A 15,688-nucleotide genomic window follows, 5' to 3' on the forward strand; every position below is an offset into this window, starting at 1 on the left:
CCTGTTAGTCCCTAGGGTGTGGGTGTGTCTGGATCTGGTTCCTGCCAGTGTGACCACCTGCATTCACTCACCTGCAATCATGCCTACAGTACTTAAAGGGGTAGTTCACCCCCAAAATAACTTTTTTTCTATTGATTACTCACCCCATGGAGCCTTGAATTCATAGATATTTTTTTGTTTTTGTCACATTCCTAAGCCAATAATTTGATTATAATAAATTTGTCCCCATTGATTCCGGTAGGAGACACAAATGCATTTGTGTCTCCTACCGGAATCAATGGGGCTAAATTTATTATAATCAAATAATAAAGGAAGGAATGCGACAAAAACTAAAAAATATCCATGAATTCAAGGCTCCATGGGGTGAGTAATCAATAGAAAAAAAGTTATTTTGGGGGTGAACTACCCCTTTAAGCCTCAGTCTCTCTCCAGTCTCTTGCCAGATTGCCTTGTGTTTACCCAAGCTCTCAAGCATTGTTCAAAATCAAGTTTTTTGCCCTAACTGATCTCTGTTCTGTTTTCTATACTACGTTTTTGCCCAGCCCTTGCCGGTACCTCTGCCTTCTCTGACTGCCCCTTTGGTTTTCGACCCCTTGCCTTACACAGTTTAGATTTTTGCCTGCCCCTTGCCAATCTCGTCTCTTGCACACAATGGATTGGGCTTTGTAGATCTCCAAAAGAGTTGATGTGGTCTGGGATACTTACATCACCAGCAGCATAAAAGAGTCAACAAGGGAGAAGCGAGGCAAAGGGATACGACGGAAGGTGGCTGGTCAGAACAAGCTGCCGGGGAATTGGCCAGATTTCCTGCGTGATCCTATAAACAAGCAGGAACTCTTTACCTTTCTCTCTGGGAAGATTGCATCCACCGCCTGGCCAGAGGGCAAGCTGGTCTTCATCACATCTGGCATCACAGTGGTCGGCACAGACACCAGCCACTCCATGCTGCCATGTAACCACGAAGAGGCCGACACCAGGATATTGATTCACCTGCTTGATGCCCTGGAACATGGCTGTTCTACCTGCTTGATACGCACTGTGGATACGGATGTTGTCGTTATCCTCATCGGCAATGCCCTGCTCACCAAGTATCCAGCTGCAGACATCTGGGTTGCTTTTGGCACTGGCAAGAACTACACCTATGTTCATATAAACACCATCTGCCATGCTCTGGGCAAAGACAAGTCCACAGCACTTCCCATCTTCCACTGTTACACAGGCTGTGACACAACATCAGCATTCTGCGGGAAAGGAAAGAAGTCAGCATGGGTGGCATGGAAGTCCTACCCTGAGGTCACCCAGGCCTTCAACTACATGGCAGAAAATCCATACACTTCAGTGACCATAGATGCCCAACACTTTCAGCTTCTTGAGCGTTTCACAGTCATCATGTATGATAAGACAAGTGATTTGGAATCTGTCAATGAAGCACGGCGAGAGTTGTTCTGCCAGAAGAACAAAACGATGGAACACATTCCACCAACGCAAGATTCACTGTTGCAGCACGTGAAGCGAGTTGCCTACCAGTCTGGGATCTGGTCCACGTCTGAACTGGCCCAGCAGCCGACACCCAGTCCAGAAGGATGGGGATGGACATTGGAAGACAACAACCAGGTCTGGCTTCCTGTGTGGAGCATTCTACCGATGGCGTCAAAAGCCTGCAATGAACTGGTCAAGTGCGGTTGTAAACGTGGTTGTGGTGCAAGGTGCTCATGCAAGAAGGCACACTGGAATTGCACAGAGCTTTGCAGTTGTCAATGTGACAGATCATTTGAATGTCAATTCACTTCATGCTCCATTTTCTGTGTCTGACTGCTAACCGAGTTGAAAATTATGTAAATATGTTGCTAGAATGACCATATTTATTTGATCGTGGCACAAATAAACATCTAGTGGAATTCTCAATAGCTTTATTGCATTCCTTGACCCAGAAAATGTATATTTTGACACCAAGATTGACCTTCTAAGTGGCTTTGAAGCCGAAATATTGGCACTTATAGATATTACATGGTGGCCATCTTTGAAATCCAAGATGGCCGCCTTCTGCCATCTTGATGACGTGGCTCCCCGTCCAAAATGAAACTTATGGTGATGGAGAGCATGTAGAAAAAATTTGGCGCTTTTGTCAGCCGTGTCCCCCTTTTTTTGTTAACAGCCCTGACTAACAGTCCAGCCCAGCTCACAGTTGATAACGTGACCTCAGCAGTGGAAGTAATCTGTGTGCTACTTTGCTGTAGGTTGAAATTGCCTTGGAAGCTCTGTTTGAATCCAACTCCCTTCTTTTGGACTTATTTGTTGAAATAAAAAAAAATCAAATAAATGCATGAGCTTCTACATCAGTAGAAACCAAGGCAGGTGCACTGACAGACAGTGGACTGGAGCTCCATGAGACAGCAGTGCAAAGGCCGCCTGCACTGTCCACTCAGCTCCGTCCGAGTTGGGAATCAGTTCATTATCTATCTCCAAAATATACCTTTAGAAGATGGTGCAGTGGTTCTCAACGTGGGGTACGGGGACTTCTACATGTCTAAATGTTCTAAATCCTAACAGTTTTCTGAAAAAAACTTATGTTGCTGTAATATCAGTGGTTCTCAAACGTTTTCATGTCAAGGACCCCCAAAAGTATATGTATTTGGCCGCCGACCCCCATCTCAAAATATGTTGTTCCAGGGACCCCCAGAAGCAAAGATTTGAGTTAAAAATGTTGTTTCAAAAAATATATGTATTCAAAGATTTGCACAAATGTTCAAGATTTTTCAAAAATAGCTGATCTACAAGCTCGTATCGATGCACTCGGTGCCATGCTATGAGCTTGTAGATCTGCAATTTTTTAATAGCCAAAGTATAAAATAATGGTTATAGCTCAAATTTAAAATGACACAGATGCGTTCCCGGACTGAATGGGTTAACAGCAACCTGTTGCAGCCATCAAACCAAAACAAAGATCTGGGGTCAAATCAACAAACACCACATGTGTACAATTACCACGGTGTGTGGTAAATGTCTTTCTCTCATAACTATCCCCCCTGTCCCACCTCCCACCTCTGCAGGTGTCAACTCCTTCCAGGTGTACATGGCGTACAAGGATTACTACCAGATGACCAACAGTGAGGTACGAAGTCTAACATCTAATCCACATATAGGACTTAAACTGACACCGTTATCTATAGCAGTGCCTCTCAAAGTGGGGTACAGGGACCCTCAGTGGTTACATTTGTACACCCTCAGATTTATGGGGGTCTTTGAAATTAAAAAGTTTGATAACCACTGATCTATAGTAGCTTACAGTAAGTGAGCAGGTAGGGGTTCAAGTGACATGACTCAAAGAAATGAGGAAGGGATCAGAATCTGTTTTATTGCCAGGTTTAACATACAAGGAATCTGTCTCAATGATGTTAGTGCATTACTATTACAACTATTTACTCAAAATATAGATACGTGTGTTTTCAAGGATATATAAAGATATAAAGGTAATCAGAAGTAGTTAGTATTTGTATTAATACACATGTAATAAACGCAATATACAATGTAACATGTATAGATCATGGGACAGTTCCTCCAGCAGTGATTCCGAAACCGTATGAAATGATATGCTTAGGATTTCATTAAAAGCTGAAAAGCTGACATAGATTTCCAATTATTTATGATTTCAAGGTCGCACCTTGTTTTGACATCATGTGCTACTGACACTGGCAGTGACCATATGCATTCTAATCTCTCAAGAACAGATTCTGCTCTGCGTTGGAATCTGTCGTGAAGGTTCGTCATAACGTGTACGCACTGTGTGGGCGTGGGCGTGCCTTCAGATCATGAAGCAGGCCGCGCTTTACCCAATCAAATGTAGTGGGCGGGATTTACGTGTCCGCTGATCCTTCCCTACTCGAAACAAGCCGAAACTAATTTAACAATGGCGTCCGCGGAGCAGACAAAACCACGGAAAGATATTCACATTTTAACTTGCTCTTTCATCATAGAAACAAGTGGGCTTATAACCAAAACGATCCATGTTCTCTGGGAGAAGTGGTGTTAGTGTTCCGTGTAGAAATATTGTTAGTGGGAATGAAAACATAGTCGCACCACCCGGAAGTGGAGCGTGAAGGCAGACTAAAACCCCGGTTTCCTTTGCGCACGTGTGCTGCGTCGTCATTGTCCCAGAGCCAACATGAGATAGTACAAACAGCAGAGGGCGCTGTTTTTCATTCTCATTTGGCTTTGGGTTCCCAGATTGTATGCATTCAAATGTGCCCTCAGACATATGGTATGCAAGATGTAAAATGAACTTTTCTGTTATGTAAAGTGCTTTATGATTTGTGATATTGCTGTCTAGCATCAATGAGGATTTTCAATGTGTGTTTATCCATGAACCCATTGCCTTAGACACATCGTCATAGCAATTGCCCAAACAATATGACAACAGTAATGACCTGCCCCTAACAAAGGTCTCCTATAAACAGTAACCGGACCAAAGAAAGTGAGACTGTATTGTTGTGTTTTCCCAGTCTCCCGTGACCTATTGACTCGCTCGGAGGAAGTACGTTGAGTGAACCATCCTGGAAATAGCGGCGCTTGAAAACTGATTTAATTCAGGATTTGCGGTTGAGATGGATTATTTACAGCCGTTCATCCCACACAAATTCAACCTTTTCTGGAGACCACACAAAGTAATTGCAGTGCGCCACGGTAGACATCATGTAAATTGTGGGCTGTTTTAAATCCCTGGCTTAACAGTAAAAAGGAGTGTCCCACTCCTGAATAAACAATCTGAGCTTTCGTGGAAATGCTAATTTACTGACATCTCACTGTGTGTGTGTGTGTGTGTGTGTGTGTGTGTGTGTGTGTGTGTGTGTGTGTGTGTGTGTGTGTGTGTGTGTGTGTGTGTGTGTGTGTGTGTGTGTGTGTGTGTGTGTGTGTGTGTGTGTGTGTGTGTGTGTGTGTGTGTGTCCTCCAGCTCTATGAGATCTTCAGCTTCTTGGGGGAGAGTGGAGCCGTTGCTCAGGTCCACGCTGAGAATGGAGAGATCATTGCTGAGGTAACAAAACTCAAATAAATTAACTTCTCTTCCTCCCGCACATTTCCTATTTTTTCCTGTCTTATATATTCCTCTCTGATCTAACCTTTCTATCCTACCTCCTCTGTGCTTGAGTTGAGTTGGAGGTTAGGTTAGTTTAGCGTGCGTCAGTATAGTGTGCTTTAGTTTCGTTACATTTTAGCTTAGTGTGCATCAGTTTAGTTAAGTTTAGTGTGAAGCAGATTAGTTTGGTACAGTTTAGTGTGCATCATCTTAGTGCAGTTTAGTGTGCGTCGGTTTAGGTTAGTTTAGTGTATGTTAGTTTATTATGCATCAGTTTAACTTTGTACAGTTTAGTTCAGTGCAAATCAGTGAATTATTTTTGTTCCCTTCCGTCCATTCCACTTCAGTTCAGCTCCATTGGGTTCAGTTCAGTTTAGTATAGTTAAGGCTTATCACAGTTCATCTCCACCGTCCAGTCATGCATTCCACCGTCGCCACAGACTAAACATACTGTTACTGATGAGAGAGGTACAGCCGGCTTCTTCCCTGACAGTAATGTGTGGGTGTAGTTTATAAAAGCCTGCGCTGTATCTGTGGGCAAATGAAAATGAACGGACAGTAATAGTTGTTGGATTGAAAGGGTTGGTATTAGTCAGAACTCCAGAGTATGTCTGGATTCTGTCAGTGTTTGTGTGTGTGTGTTTCTGTGTGTGTGTGTTTCTGTGTGTGTGTGTGTGTGTGTGTGTGTGTGTGTGTGTGTGTGTGTGTGTGTGTGTGTGTGTGTGTGTGTGTGTGTGTGTGTGTCTGCATCTGTCTGTAACTGTGTGGTGAGCATTGGGGTCTGAATCCCTGCAAATCAAAGTTATCCTATCTAATCTAAACCTGGTACTTCGAACGTGTCTGATGCATATCGTCTTTTAAACCAAAACAATGTCTGAACCACTAGATTCTATCCTGACCCTGAATTACATCCAAACTGCTCAGATAGGGGAAGTAGAGTACTGTACGTGTTTAAAGCTGTGTTAATGCACTTTAATCGTTGTAGATAACGTGTCAGAACACGCAGGGCTCACATCTTGCATTCACTTGTGAAACATACAGGTGTTCAGGCTTTCACCCCAAGCACTAACTATAATAACTATACTGATAACTACTATATCGTTCACCATTGTCTTTGTTATAGTTGTGGTGTGGACTCTGCCATCCACTTGACTTTAAATTGATCCCTTTGATAGGCACCTGCTGTTAAACACTTGCTTCTTTCTTTAATCATTATTATTATTGATGCTTTAATAGATTTAAAGCTCTATTGCAGTGGAGAGAGACGAGAAAGAGAAGGTTGGGAACAGGGCCGGCACAGCTGGGTGCCCTGCAAACTTCATCTGTGCATTGCCTGTGAGACGGATGCAGAGAAAACGATGTTGTTGACATTTTTGGGAGGTGCATGTAATCCATGCAGACTCTTGGCCGACCACGGATACCCATAAGGCCCAGCGTGTGGTCTGATGCAGATGTTCAAGGTGGCCTATTCAGCAGATGTTCAAAACTGCTGTTTCGGTCCTCCGCACCCGACGAAAAAAAACAACCTCATTTTCGGTAGAACAATGAATATTTAAACCAGTGTCTGTCAGCCAGTGGATCGGGTCACAAGCTGGAGAAGATCTCTCTGACAGGGTCATGGAAAAGGCAACACCTTTAACCACTTTCAACCTGGCATCCCTGTCTTGGGTATGTCATTATAGCTGAACATAAAAAAACAAGCATATGACACAGTCATGTTATACCAGGTTGTTTATTTCTCTCACTAAACATGGCAATGTTTTTAGATCCCATATGGTTGCTTAATTCTCTCACTAAACATGGCAACGTTTTTAGATCCCATATTCTGAGAGGACATTGAGCCCTCTTTGGCTAAAGGACCAGCCAATGAGGAAAAAGTGCCGCAACTACAGACTAGCGAGTGTAGATGTAGACCAGGTTACAACCTGGTAAAAATGGAATCCATTTTCCAAACATTGCTAAAGAATCCAAAATTAAAAAAAAACAACCTGAAAATAGCCGATCTACAAGCTCACAATGTGTCGCAACGTGTTGAGAGCTTGTGGATTAGCAAATTTAGCTATTTATCCTATGTCGAAGTATATAGTGCTTAAGTGGTTATAGAGGGATATATTGCACCTGGTTGTGACTTTGTCAAAGATGCACGCATCCCAACATTCCAGTCTCTGCTGTGAAATTGGTTGAAAACGCTGAAATTTCCGCTGTCACAATTGACACATGTACCATGACCGATCTGTACTGCGTGTGCGTGTGCGTGTGTGTGTGTGTGTGTGTGTGTGTGTGTGTGTGTGTGTGTGTGTGTGTGTGTGTGTGTGTGTGTGTGTGTGTGTGTGTGTGTGTGTGTGTGCCCATGAACATATGTAACCATTCATCTGTGAGCTAACCAGCTGTTATCTACTTGCTTGTCCAACAGGAGCAGGCTCGCATGTTACAGATGGGCATTACAGGACCAGAGGGGCATGTTCTGAGCAGGCCAGAGGAGGTGAGACACACACACACACACACACACACACACATAAACACACACACACACACGCACGCACGCGCACACGCGCGCGCACACACACACACACACACACACACACACACACACACACACACACACACACACACACACACACACACACACACACACACACACACACACGTACAGAGACAAACAAGAACACACACAGAACAAACACATTTCGCTGCTCACCCGAGCTACGCTGAATTTACTGGACTGGTCTACACACAGTACACACACATTGTTCTAGTTACACACATCTGCTTTCAAACCCATTAGTGTCCCAGTGTGAAAATTCCCTGGTTTCACCACTTGTTACTACTAATTTTATATCAATAAACAACAGAATGGATACCACGTGGTCAATGTAAGCGCTGTAGCTGCATGAATCCTCCCATGTCTGGGGGGGGGGGGGTGGAGTGGTTTGTGTCTGGGGGTCCTGATGTTAGAGCGTAGTGCTGTGATAGCGTAATGGAATCGTGTGGAGTGGCGAGGAGGATCAACACTTACGTCGTACACCATGACGTGACACTTCCTCCACAGTCCAAGGAGGAAGAGTGCAATTGTCTCCAGATTGTGTTGAGCCCACCAGAACACTGGAACCCATACAGGAAGTGTATGCAGCCGTGATTCCCAAACTGTCCTTATATAAACATTAATGTCAAAGAAATGTCATGGTATTTTTTCTTTCAAGTGTTGAAACATTTGTTTTCATTGTGATACTAATAAATAGGAGCTTAAAGTATATTATGTTAGTTTAGTTAGAACACAATCAATTGATTGATCATTAAAATAGAACGTACTCTGATGGACATTGGACATGGTCCACCCATCTGACCACTTAACACGGTTATTGTGTTAAGTGGTCAGATGTGTGGGCTGCGAACACTTTCAAGATTTTAAAGTGGGCCCTGATCCAGAAAAGGTTGGGAACCAATACAGTATAATATACTATATTGGTTCCCAACCTTTTATATCTATTTATGTATGTGTATCTATATACATGTGTGTTAATACAGTATACAGTAGCCTACAGTATGTACTGTATTTGCTAGTCCCAAGTGTTGCTTTTGCAGTGGTCTACTAGTATACTGTATAGAGATTAGGGTTTGTCTTATGGATACACAGACTAATTGGATGAACATTGGTATAGGTCTATACTCGACTTGTTGACTGCCTTGAGATGACATTGATCGATGCCAGTGACAAACAAAATAACAAACACGCACAAAAAATTATAATGTTATTGGTATCGGCCCATTTCCCAATCGGTACATCCCTTGTCTCATCTTTTCTAAACTCTTCCATGTTACCAAAGGAGGCCAAACCTAACCATGGTTGCACCAAATGATTGGTCAGCTGCTATGGGCTGGTGGAAAACTGTAAACAGGCCTGTACTTTCATTTGAATGAAATGTTATCCAGTTGAAAACAAGGACAACCTAGATGTGTGCATAGTTGAGCTGTAACGCTCATTGCCAACCTTGAACTTTGTGCCCCAAATTGCACCATATGTGAGATATTGAGTCAGAGAGGTAATGTACATAAGTTGGAAACGTTATTGTGGGATCTTCACTATTTATTACTCCTCCCTGTTTATTGGCTTTCCTTCATACTTTAAGAAGAAACCCTGTTCCAACTCTACAACGTTCGGCCTACTTAGGACATGTCGGCTACCATTAGAATTTTTGAAATAATTAGTACTTTTAGAGATATTACATTTTAATTGCTAAAAGAAATCCCATTAATTTCAATGTGGAAATGCCATTTATCTACAGTGGAGCCTAGCAACTGCTTGCTTTTCATAACTATTGTCTTTGGGAATTATTCTGACATTGGCCAGTCCCTAAGTATAACCTCAGTGACTGGAGGTTCAGTAAGCCATGTGTTATGTCCTGTCCTGTCCTGTCTGCAGCTGGAGGCTGAGGCGGTGTTCCGTGCCATCACCATCGCCAGCCAGACCAACTGTCCTCTCTACGTCACCCGCGTGATGAGCAAGAGCGCCGCTGACATCATCTCCCAGGCCAGGAAAAAAGGTACAGCATGCAGCATTTGGTTAATTGAAAATGATTGAATTATTTTCAATAAACATGACACTTTTGTGACCAACTTCCTTGTGTATTTCACATTATCATCGCTGTCGGGTGGAAACCATGTACAAAACCGTTACTTTCCAGGAAATGGAAAGTAACGGTTCCAGTGGATCCAATGTAGTAATTATTTAGTTACAACAAGCTCTTGTCAATACTTTTCATTCGTTATAATATATATGAAACCCACAGACACACTTAACCACTTTCAATTTAAAAATGTTTCAAAAACAGTGAAAATGTACGATCTACAAGCTCACTACGCGTCGCTTTGTGTGACATTGTCATCATAGGACAAATTTACGGTAAAAACATTAAAAGTTGAAATATGGAGATTTTGCCCGACAGCGACGACATCTTTGCACTTTCGTTTCGTGCAGCAGACAGCAACAAAAAACTATTGATAAAAAACAGAACGCTGTACAACATTTGCAGTCCCAGAACAAAAATTATATTCCTAGTCCAATGTTACAGTACAATTTTTTGTATAAAAAAGGCCCCAACCCCAGACCATCAAATGTTATAAAACTCAGTGGAATGTTGTCCTTACTATAAAGGTATCTGACCTCACTTCAGCGGTGTTAGTTCCTTCCTGGTGCATTACTAATGCCAGGAATGCACATAACCCACACTTCATCCATGACCTTATATGAGGATTTAGCTATCTGTCCCCAGGCACCAGATAATACACAGTGCCTCTGCAAGCAGTCATGTGCAAAAGAGGCTACATTTAGAGGAATTCCTATACCTTTATCATTCAGGTCTTCTCCGTGGTCGAACTGTCACAAAGCTGTCTCTGTTTTCCCTCACAGGGAAGAGTATTGGGAAGGCCAGAGGCTCATACATGGGAAAATCCTCAGTGTTCATCTAACTCTAACTAAAAGTGTGTGTTTTGTTTTGTTTTGTTTTTGTTTTGTTTTTGTTTTATTAGGATCCCCATTAGCTTTTGCCATGACAAAAGCTAGTCTTCCTGGGGTCCGACACAGACAAACATTTTAACAGAAACATTCCTTACATCAATTTTACAATCACTATAATCTAAATAAAAATAGAACAAAATTTAAAATAAAAAGTACAATCAAGTAGTACAATTAAAGCTATAACTAACTTATTACACATTAAACTTTGTGTGTCTGGGGATTAGTACAGGCATGTTTTCATCAGGTTTTCATCAGGTGTTCTTTTAACTTTTTCTTAAAGGTGAATTTTGTGTTTGTATTAATTATGTACTTAGGCAATGAGTTCCATCCTATTACAGCTCTATAGATAGTAGAAGCTTTGAGAAGATCTGTTCTTGGTTTAAGTGTTACCATATCACCTGAACTGGCTTGTCTAGTCATATGGGTATGTTCATCTCTTCTGTATCCTACCTGGTCAAAGAAATACTGGGGTTTTTGGTCAGTTAAAACATTTCTGAAAAATGTGAGAGTGCGTGAATGTAATCTATTCTCAACAGTAAGCCAGGATAGATTTCTGTGCATTTCTACTACATGTGTGCGCTTTGAGCACTGGAGAGCTAATCTGGCAGCTTTGTTTTGAGCTGTTTGCAATTTCTGTATGTCTTTCTTTGTAGCGGATGACCAAACAACTGGGCAGTACTCAAGGTGTGACAAGACTAAAGCTTGAGTTACTACTTTCAGAGTTTTTAATGTAATATACTTGGAACATTTCCTGGTTATAGCGATGCTCCTTCCCATTTTAGTTACTATATTATCAATTTGCTTTGTCCAATTTAGTTTAGGATCTAATACAATTCCAAGCAGTTTAGCCTCCTTCACCTGTTCCACTGGCTTCCCGGCAAGTGATAGGCACAATTGAGGATCACTTTTCAATATATGTCTAGATCCAAACACCATGCATTTGGTTTTAGCAATGTTCAGTGCTAATTTGTTCTCTTCGACCCAATCCGCTACTGATTTAATTTCAGCATTGAGTATATCATTTAACTCACCTACTGTAGATGCTGTACTGTACATGGTTGAGTCATCCGCGTACATAACCACACTAGATTTATTTAATGCCAAAGGTAGGTCATTAGTGAATATCGAAAATAAAAGAGGACCTAAGGAACTTCCTTGAGGAACCCCGCACTGCATCTCCTTACTGTCAGAAAAACTTCCATTAAAATACACCCTCTGCTTTCTCTTTGACAGGTAACTCTCCATCCAGGCCAGAGCAACAGAATTAAAACCATAGCATTTAAGTTTTCCCAACAGCAAAGCATGATCAATAACATCGAAAGCAGCACTGAAGTCTAACAGTACCGCCCCTACCAGCCTTCTGTCATCCATGCTCTTTAGCCAATCATCCGTTATTTGTGCCATTGCTGTACTTGTGGAGTGCCCTTGTCTATATGCATGTTGGCAGCTTGTTATTAGACCATTACTTGAGAGATAGTCTTGAATCTGAACATACACAATTTTTTCAAAAATCTTACTCAGCACTGGAAGAAGACTAATAGGGCGACTGTTTGGACCAGCGAAGGTGGATCTTTTGTCCTTGGGCAGTGGAATGACCTTAGCTTCCTTCCAAATCTCTGGGCAAACACCATACTCTAGGCATTTATTGAATATGTGACATAAGGGCTTGGAAATATATTTAGCAGCAATTCTGAGTAGTTTGCAGTCAAGATTGTCTGTACCTGGAGGTTTGTCATCAGATAAATGTAACAGCATTTTTTCTATGTTTTCTTCCACAACCTGGTGAAATCCAAACATGCACTCCTTTCCCTTCATGATACCGTCTTTAATGATGTCATGTGACCCGTTGTTATTCGTTGTACACATCATATTCCTCAACTTATCAACCTTATTTATAAAATAATTATTAAAATAGTTAGCAATTTCATATGGCTTTGTGATAAATGAACCTTCTGTCTCTATGAAGGAGGTATGCATGTTTGGATTCCTTCCCATTATGCTATTCAGCGTTCTCCACAGCTTCTTTCCATCATTCTTAGCATCATTTATTTTAAGCCTATAATATTCCCTTTTTTTGTAATTATTCAATTTTGTCACAGCATTTCTTAGTTTACAGTAATGTTGCCTAACAGATAGAGAACCTGTTCTATCTGCATTTCTTTTTGCATCATTACGTTGGGCCATTAATCTCCTTAACTCATCATCCAACCAGGGTGCACTTTTTGACCGAGCATTCCATTTTTTCATTGGAGCATGTTTATCGGCAATCTCCAAGAACAACTTCATAAATTCACTCAGTGCTTTTTCTGGATTTTCCTCACTCCATACATCCGACCATTGCACACTCCTCACCTCCCCCTCAAATAATGCCTGATTAAAACCTTTATACGACCTTCTATAATTAATTCTGGAGCCAGCTTTGGGCATACTGGTCTTTCTCACAATTGCAACCAAGTTGTGGTCACTGCAACCCAGGGTTACTGATATTGCTGTGGAACATTGCTTGGGCCTGTTAGTATAGATGTGATCAATACATGTTGTTGTTGTGACATCAAACTTGTTTGTGGCCGTTCTGGTTGCTGATGTTACTACCTGAGACAGGTTACATATTTTAGCAACAGACATCATTTTCTTCCACATGGGGCAGTTCTCATTAAATGCATCTATATTCATATCTCCCAAGAAGTAAATTTCATTATTATTATCAGCTGTCTTGTCCAACATTTCACAGATGTCATCCAGATACTTCACATTGGCACTAGGTGGCCTATAACAGCATCCAATTAAGATAGGCTTTAAGTGTGGTATATGTATCTGTAACCATAGGGCTTCAATTTCATTCATCATTAAGTCACATCTCTTTTTAACTGGAATATGATTTTTAACATAGATGGCAACTCCACCACCATTCTTGTCCCTGTCCCTTCTAAACAAATTATATCCATGTATTGCAACTTCTGAATCATCAAAAGATGACTCTAGATGTGTCTCTGATATCGCTAGTATGTGAATGTTATTTGATTCAACCAGACTGTGTGTGTGTGTGTGTGTGTGTGTGTGTGTGTGTGTGTGTGTGTGTGTGTGTGTGTGTGTGTGTGTGTGTGTGTGTGTGTGTGTGTGTGTGTGTGTGTGTGTGTGTGTGTGCGTGCGTGCGTGCGTGCGTGCGTGCGTGCGTGCGTGCGTGCGTGCGTGCGTGCGTGCGTGCGTGCGTGCGTGCGTGCGTGCGCGTGCGTGCGCGTGCGTGCGCGAAATCAAAACAGTTGACTGGGGACAGGTTGCCTAATTGGGGACAGAATTTATGTCCCCAGTTTCATAAGCGTTAGCCATGTGTCTGTTTGAGTTAAGGTTAGGGTTGTTCACAGATACTATGCAGATAGATGTATGATGTTGGATTGTTCACAGATGCTAAGAATGTTATATAGATATATGCTGGGTTGTAAATCATGAATTGCTTATGGTTAATGTTAGGACAATCAGATAGGGAATGAATGCAATGTCTCCAGAATTTTCCAGAATGTAAGTACTTACTGCACGTATGCGCATACCTGAGAGCACGTGTATCGGCACTTTTAGGACATACAGTATGTGTGAGTTTGGCCATTTTAGTCTATTGCTTATGCTTTCCAGAATGTATGTCATCACTGGTTTGCTCAAATTGTGAGTTGTGAATATCTTGGCCAGATAAAGACGGGCAATGAGAAGTACAACTAAAAAAACAACTGCTTAAAGTGCAAGTGAAGCTAACCCCGCCTGATCCAGAATGGAATCCTTCCAAGGATGATATTAGGACTTTTCAGAGTTTGGACATCGTTGCTCCGCTACAGTATACAGTATACACCATCAGACCGTTATCCCAAATACTTCAGTGAGATAAACCTTGTATAATCCCTATTGTTGAATTTTGAATACAAATAGAACGCCACATCACCACCATTTTTTATTGTTTTTTCAGGAAACGTTGTATTTGGGGAGCCAATCACAGCCAGCTTGGGGACTGACGGGACACACTATTGGAGCAAGAACTGGGCCAAGGCAGCGTCCTTTGTGACATCACCCCCCCTGAGCCCGGATCCCACCACCCCAGATTACCTGAACACAATGCTGGCCAGGTACTCACCACACTGACCCCTGCTGGTCACCGTTGTCAGTTCTGGTGCACAAAATGGAACAGCGACATGAACAAGTGCTCATGAACCATGCACACACACCATATTGTTTTGTTGTTGTTGATTCCGTTGTTGGGGATTACCTCATTCTTCTTATTTAGTTCAAGCTTTGTAATTGTAATGTAATGTAATTGAGAAATGACAGCCCAGGTTAGAAGGTTTGAGAATAAAGCAAGAGAGTCGAGGCTGAGATGGTTTGGACATGTGAAAAGGAGGGATGAGGGGTACATTGGGACAAGGATGCTGAAGGTGGAACTGCCAGGTAAGAGGAGAAGAGGGAGGCCAAAGAGGAGGTTTATGGATGCGGTGAGAGATGACATGCAGGTGGCAGGAGTCACCAAGGAAGACGCGGAAAACAGAACCAGAAGGAAACTGATGATCCGCTGTGGTGACCCCAATGGGAATTAGCCGAAAGAAGAAGAAGAAGCAAGAGGTTCAAGCATTGTAATCCATCGTGTAAATAATGGACAATGCTAAAATATGAAACAAAGTGGACATACTTCCATGTTGTAAGGCTAGGATCACTCCATGTATTTTCTTCAGTTGTGAAATTTGCCAAAAGGGGAAATTATAAGGGTGTAATATTCCCCAAGTGATCCCATTTGCTTTTCTGCAATTGAGTTCAAAATAGGTACGTAAAGGAAATTAGTAGTTAAAACCAAAGCCCTGTGTCCTTCAGGTCTGCTGACTAATCTAAATATATTGCTAAAATGGGATTGTTGGCTTGCCATCTCAATGATAAATGCACTATTATTCCACAAGTGGCTCTCTTCATCATCTGGTAAGAGAGTTAAAGTATGGTCTGGAAACAGAGAACACCCAACAGCCGTTTGCAGAGCAGACGAGAGGCCTTTGGCACGGGGTAACTCACCTATACTGTTGTCCAAGTTGTGTTCTAGTACATGAATCTCCAGCTGCGGTGAAGTAACCTTTTTT

The 15,688-nt window shown here is 42.0% G+C and overlaps 1 protein-coding gene across 2 annotated transcripts in view; it reads left to right on the forward strand.

Moving 5' to 3' along the window:
• Positions 1–15,688, forward strand: part of dpysl3 (dihydropyrimidinase like 3) — a 57,442-nt gene that overhangs the window by 21,936 nt on the left and 19,818 nt on the right. For both annotated transcript variants that reach the window (XM_080436355.1, XM_080436356.1), the window contains exons 5-9: positions 3,051–3,112; positions 4,949–5,029; positions 7,485–7,553; positions 9,492–9,612; positions 14,539–14,695. In XM_080436355.1, the coding sequence (XP_080292481.1) occupies positions 3,051–3,112; positions 4,949–5,029; positions 7,485–7,553; positions 9,492–9,612; positions 14,539–14,695 (490 nt within the window). The remainder of the gene's footprint in view (positions 1–3,050; positions 3,113–4,948; positions 5,030–7,484; positions 7,554–9,491; positions 9,613–14,538; positions 14,696–15,688) is intronic.

Source organism: Gymnoscopelus braueri, assembly GCF_963280865.1.
Source record: "Gymnoscopelus braueri genome assembly, chromosome: 8".
NCBI classification, from domain to species: Eukaryota; Metazoa; Chordata; class Actinopteri; order Myctophiformes; family Myctophidae; genus Gymnoscopelus; species Gymnoscopelus braueri.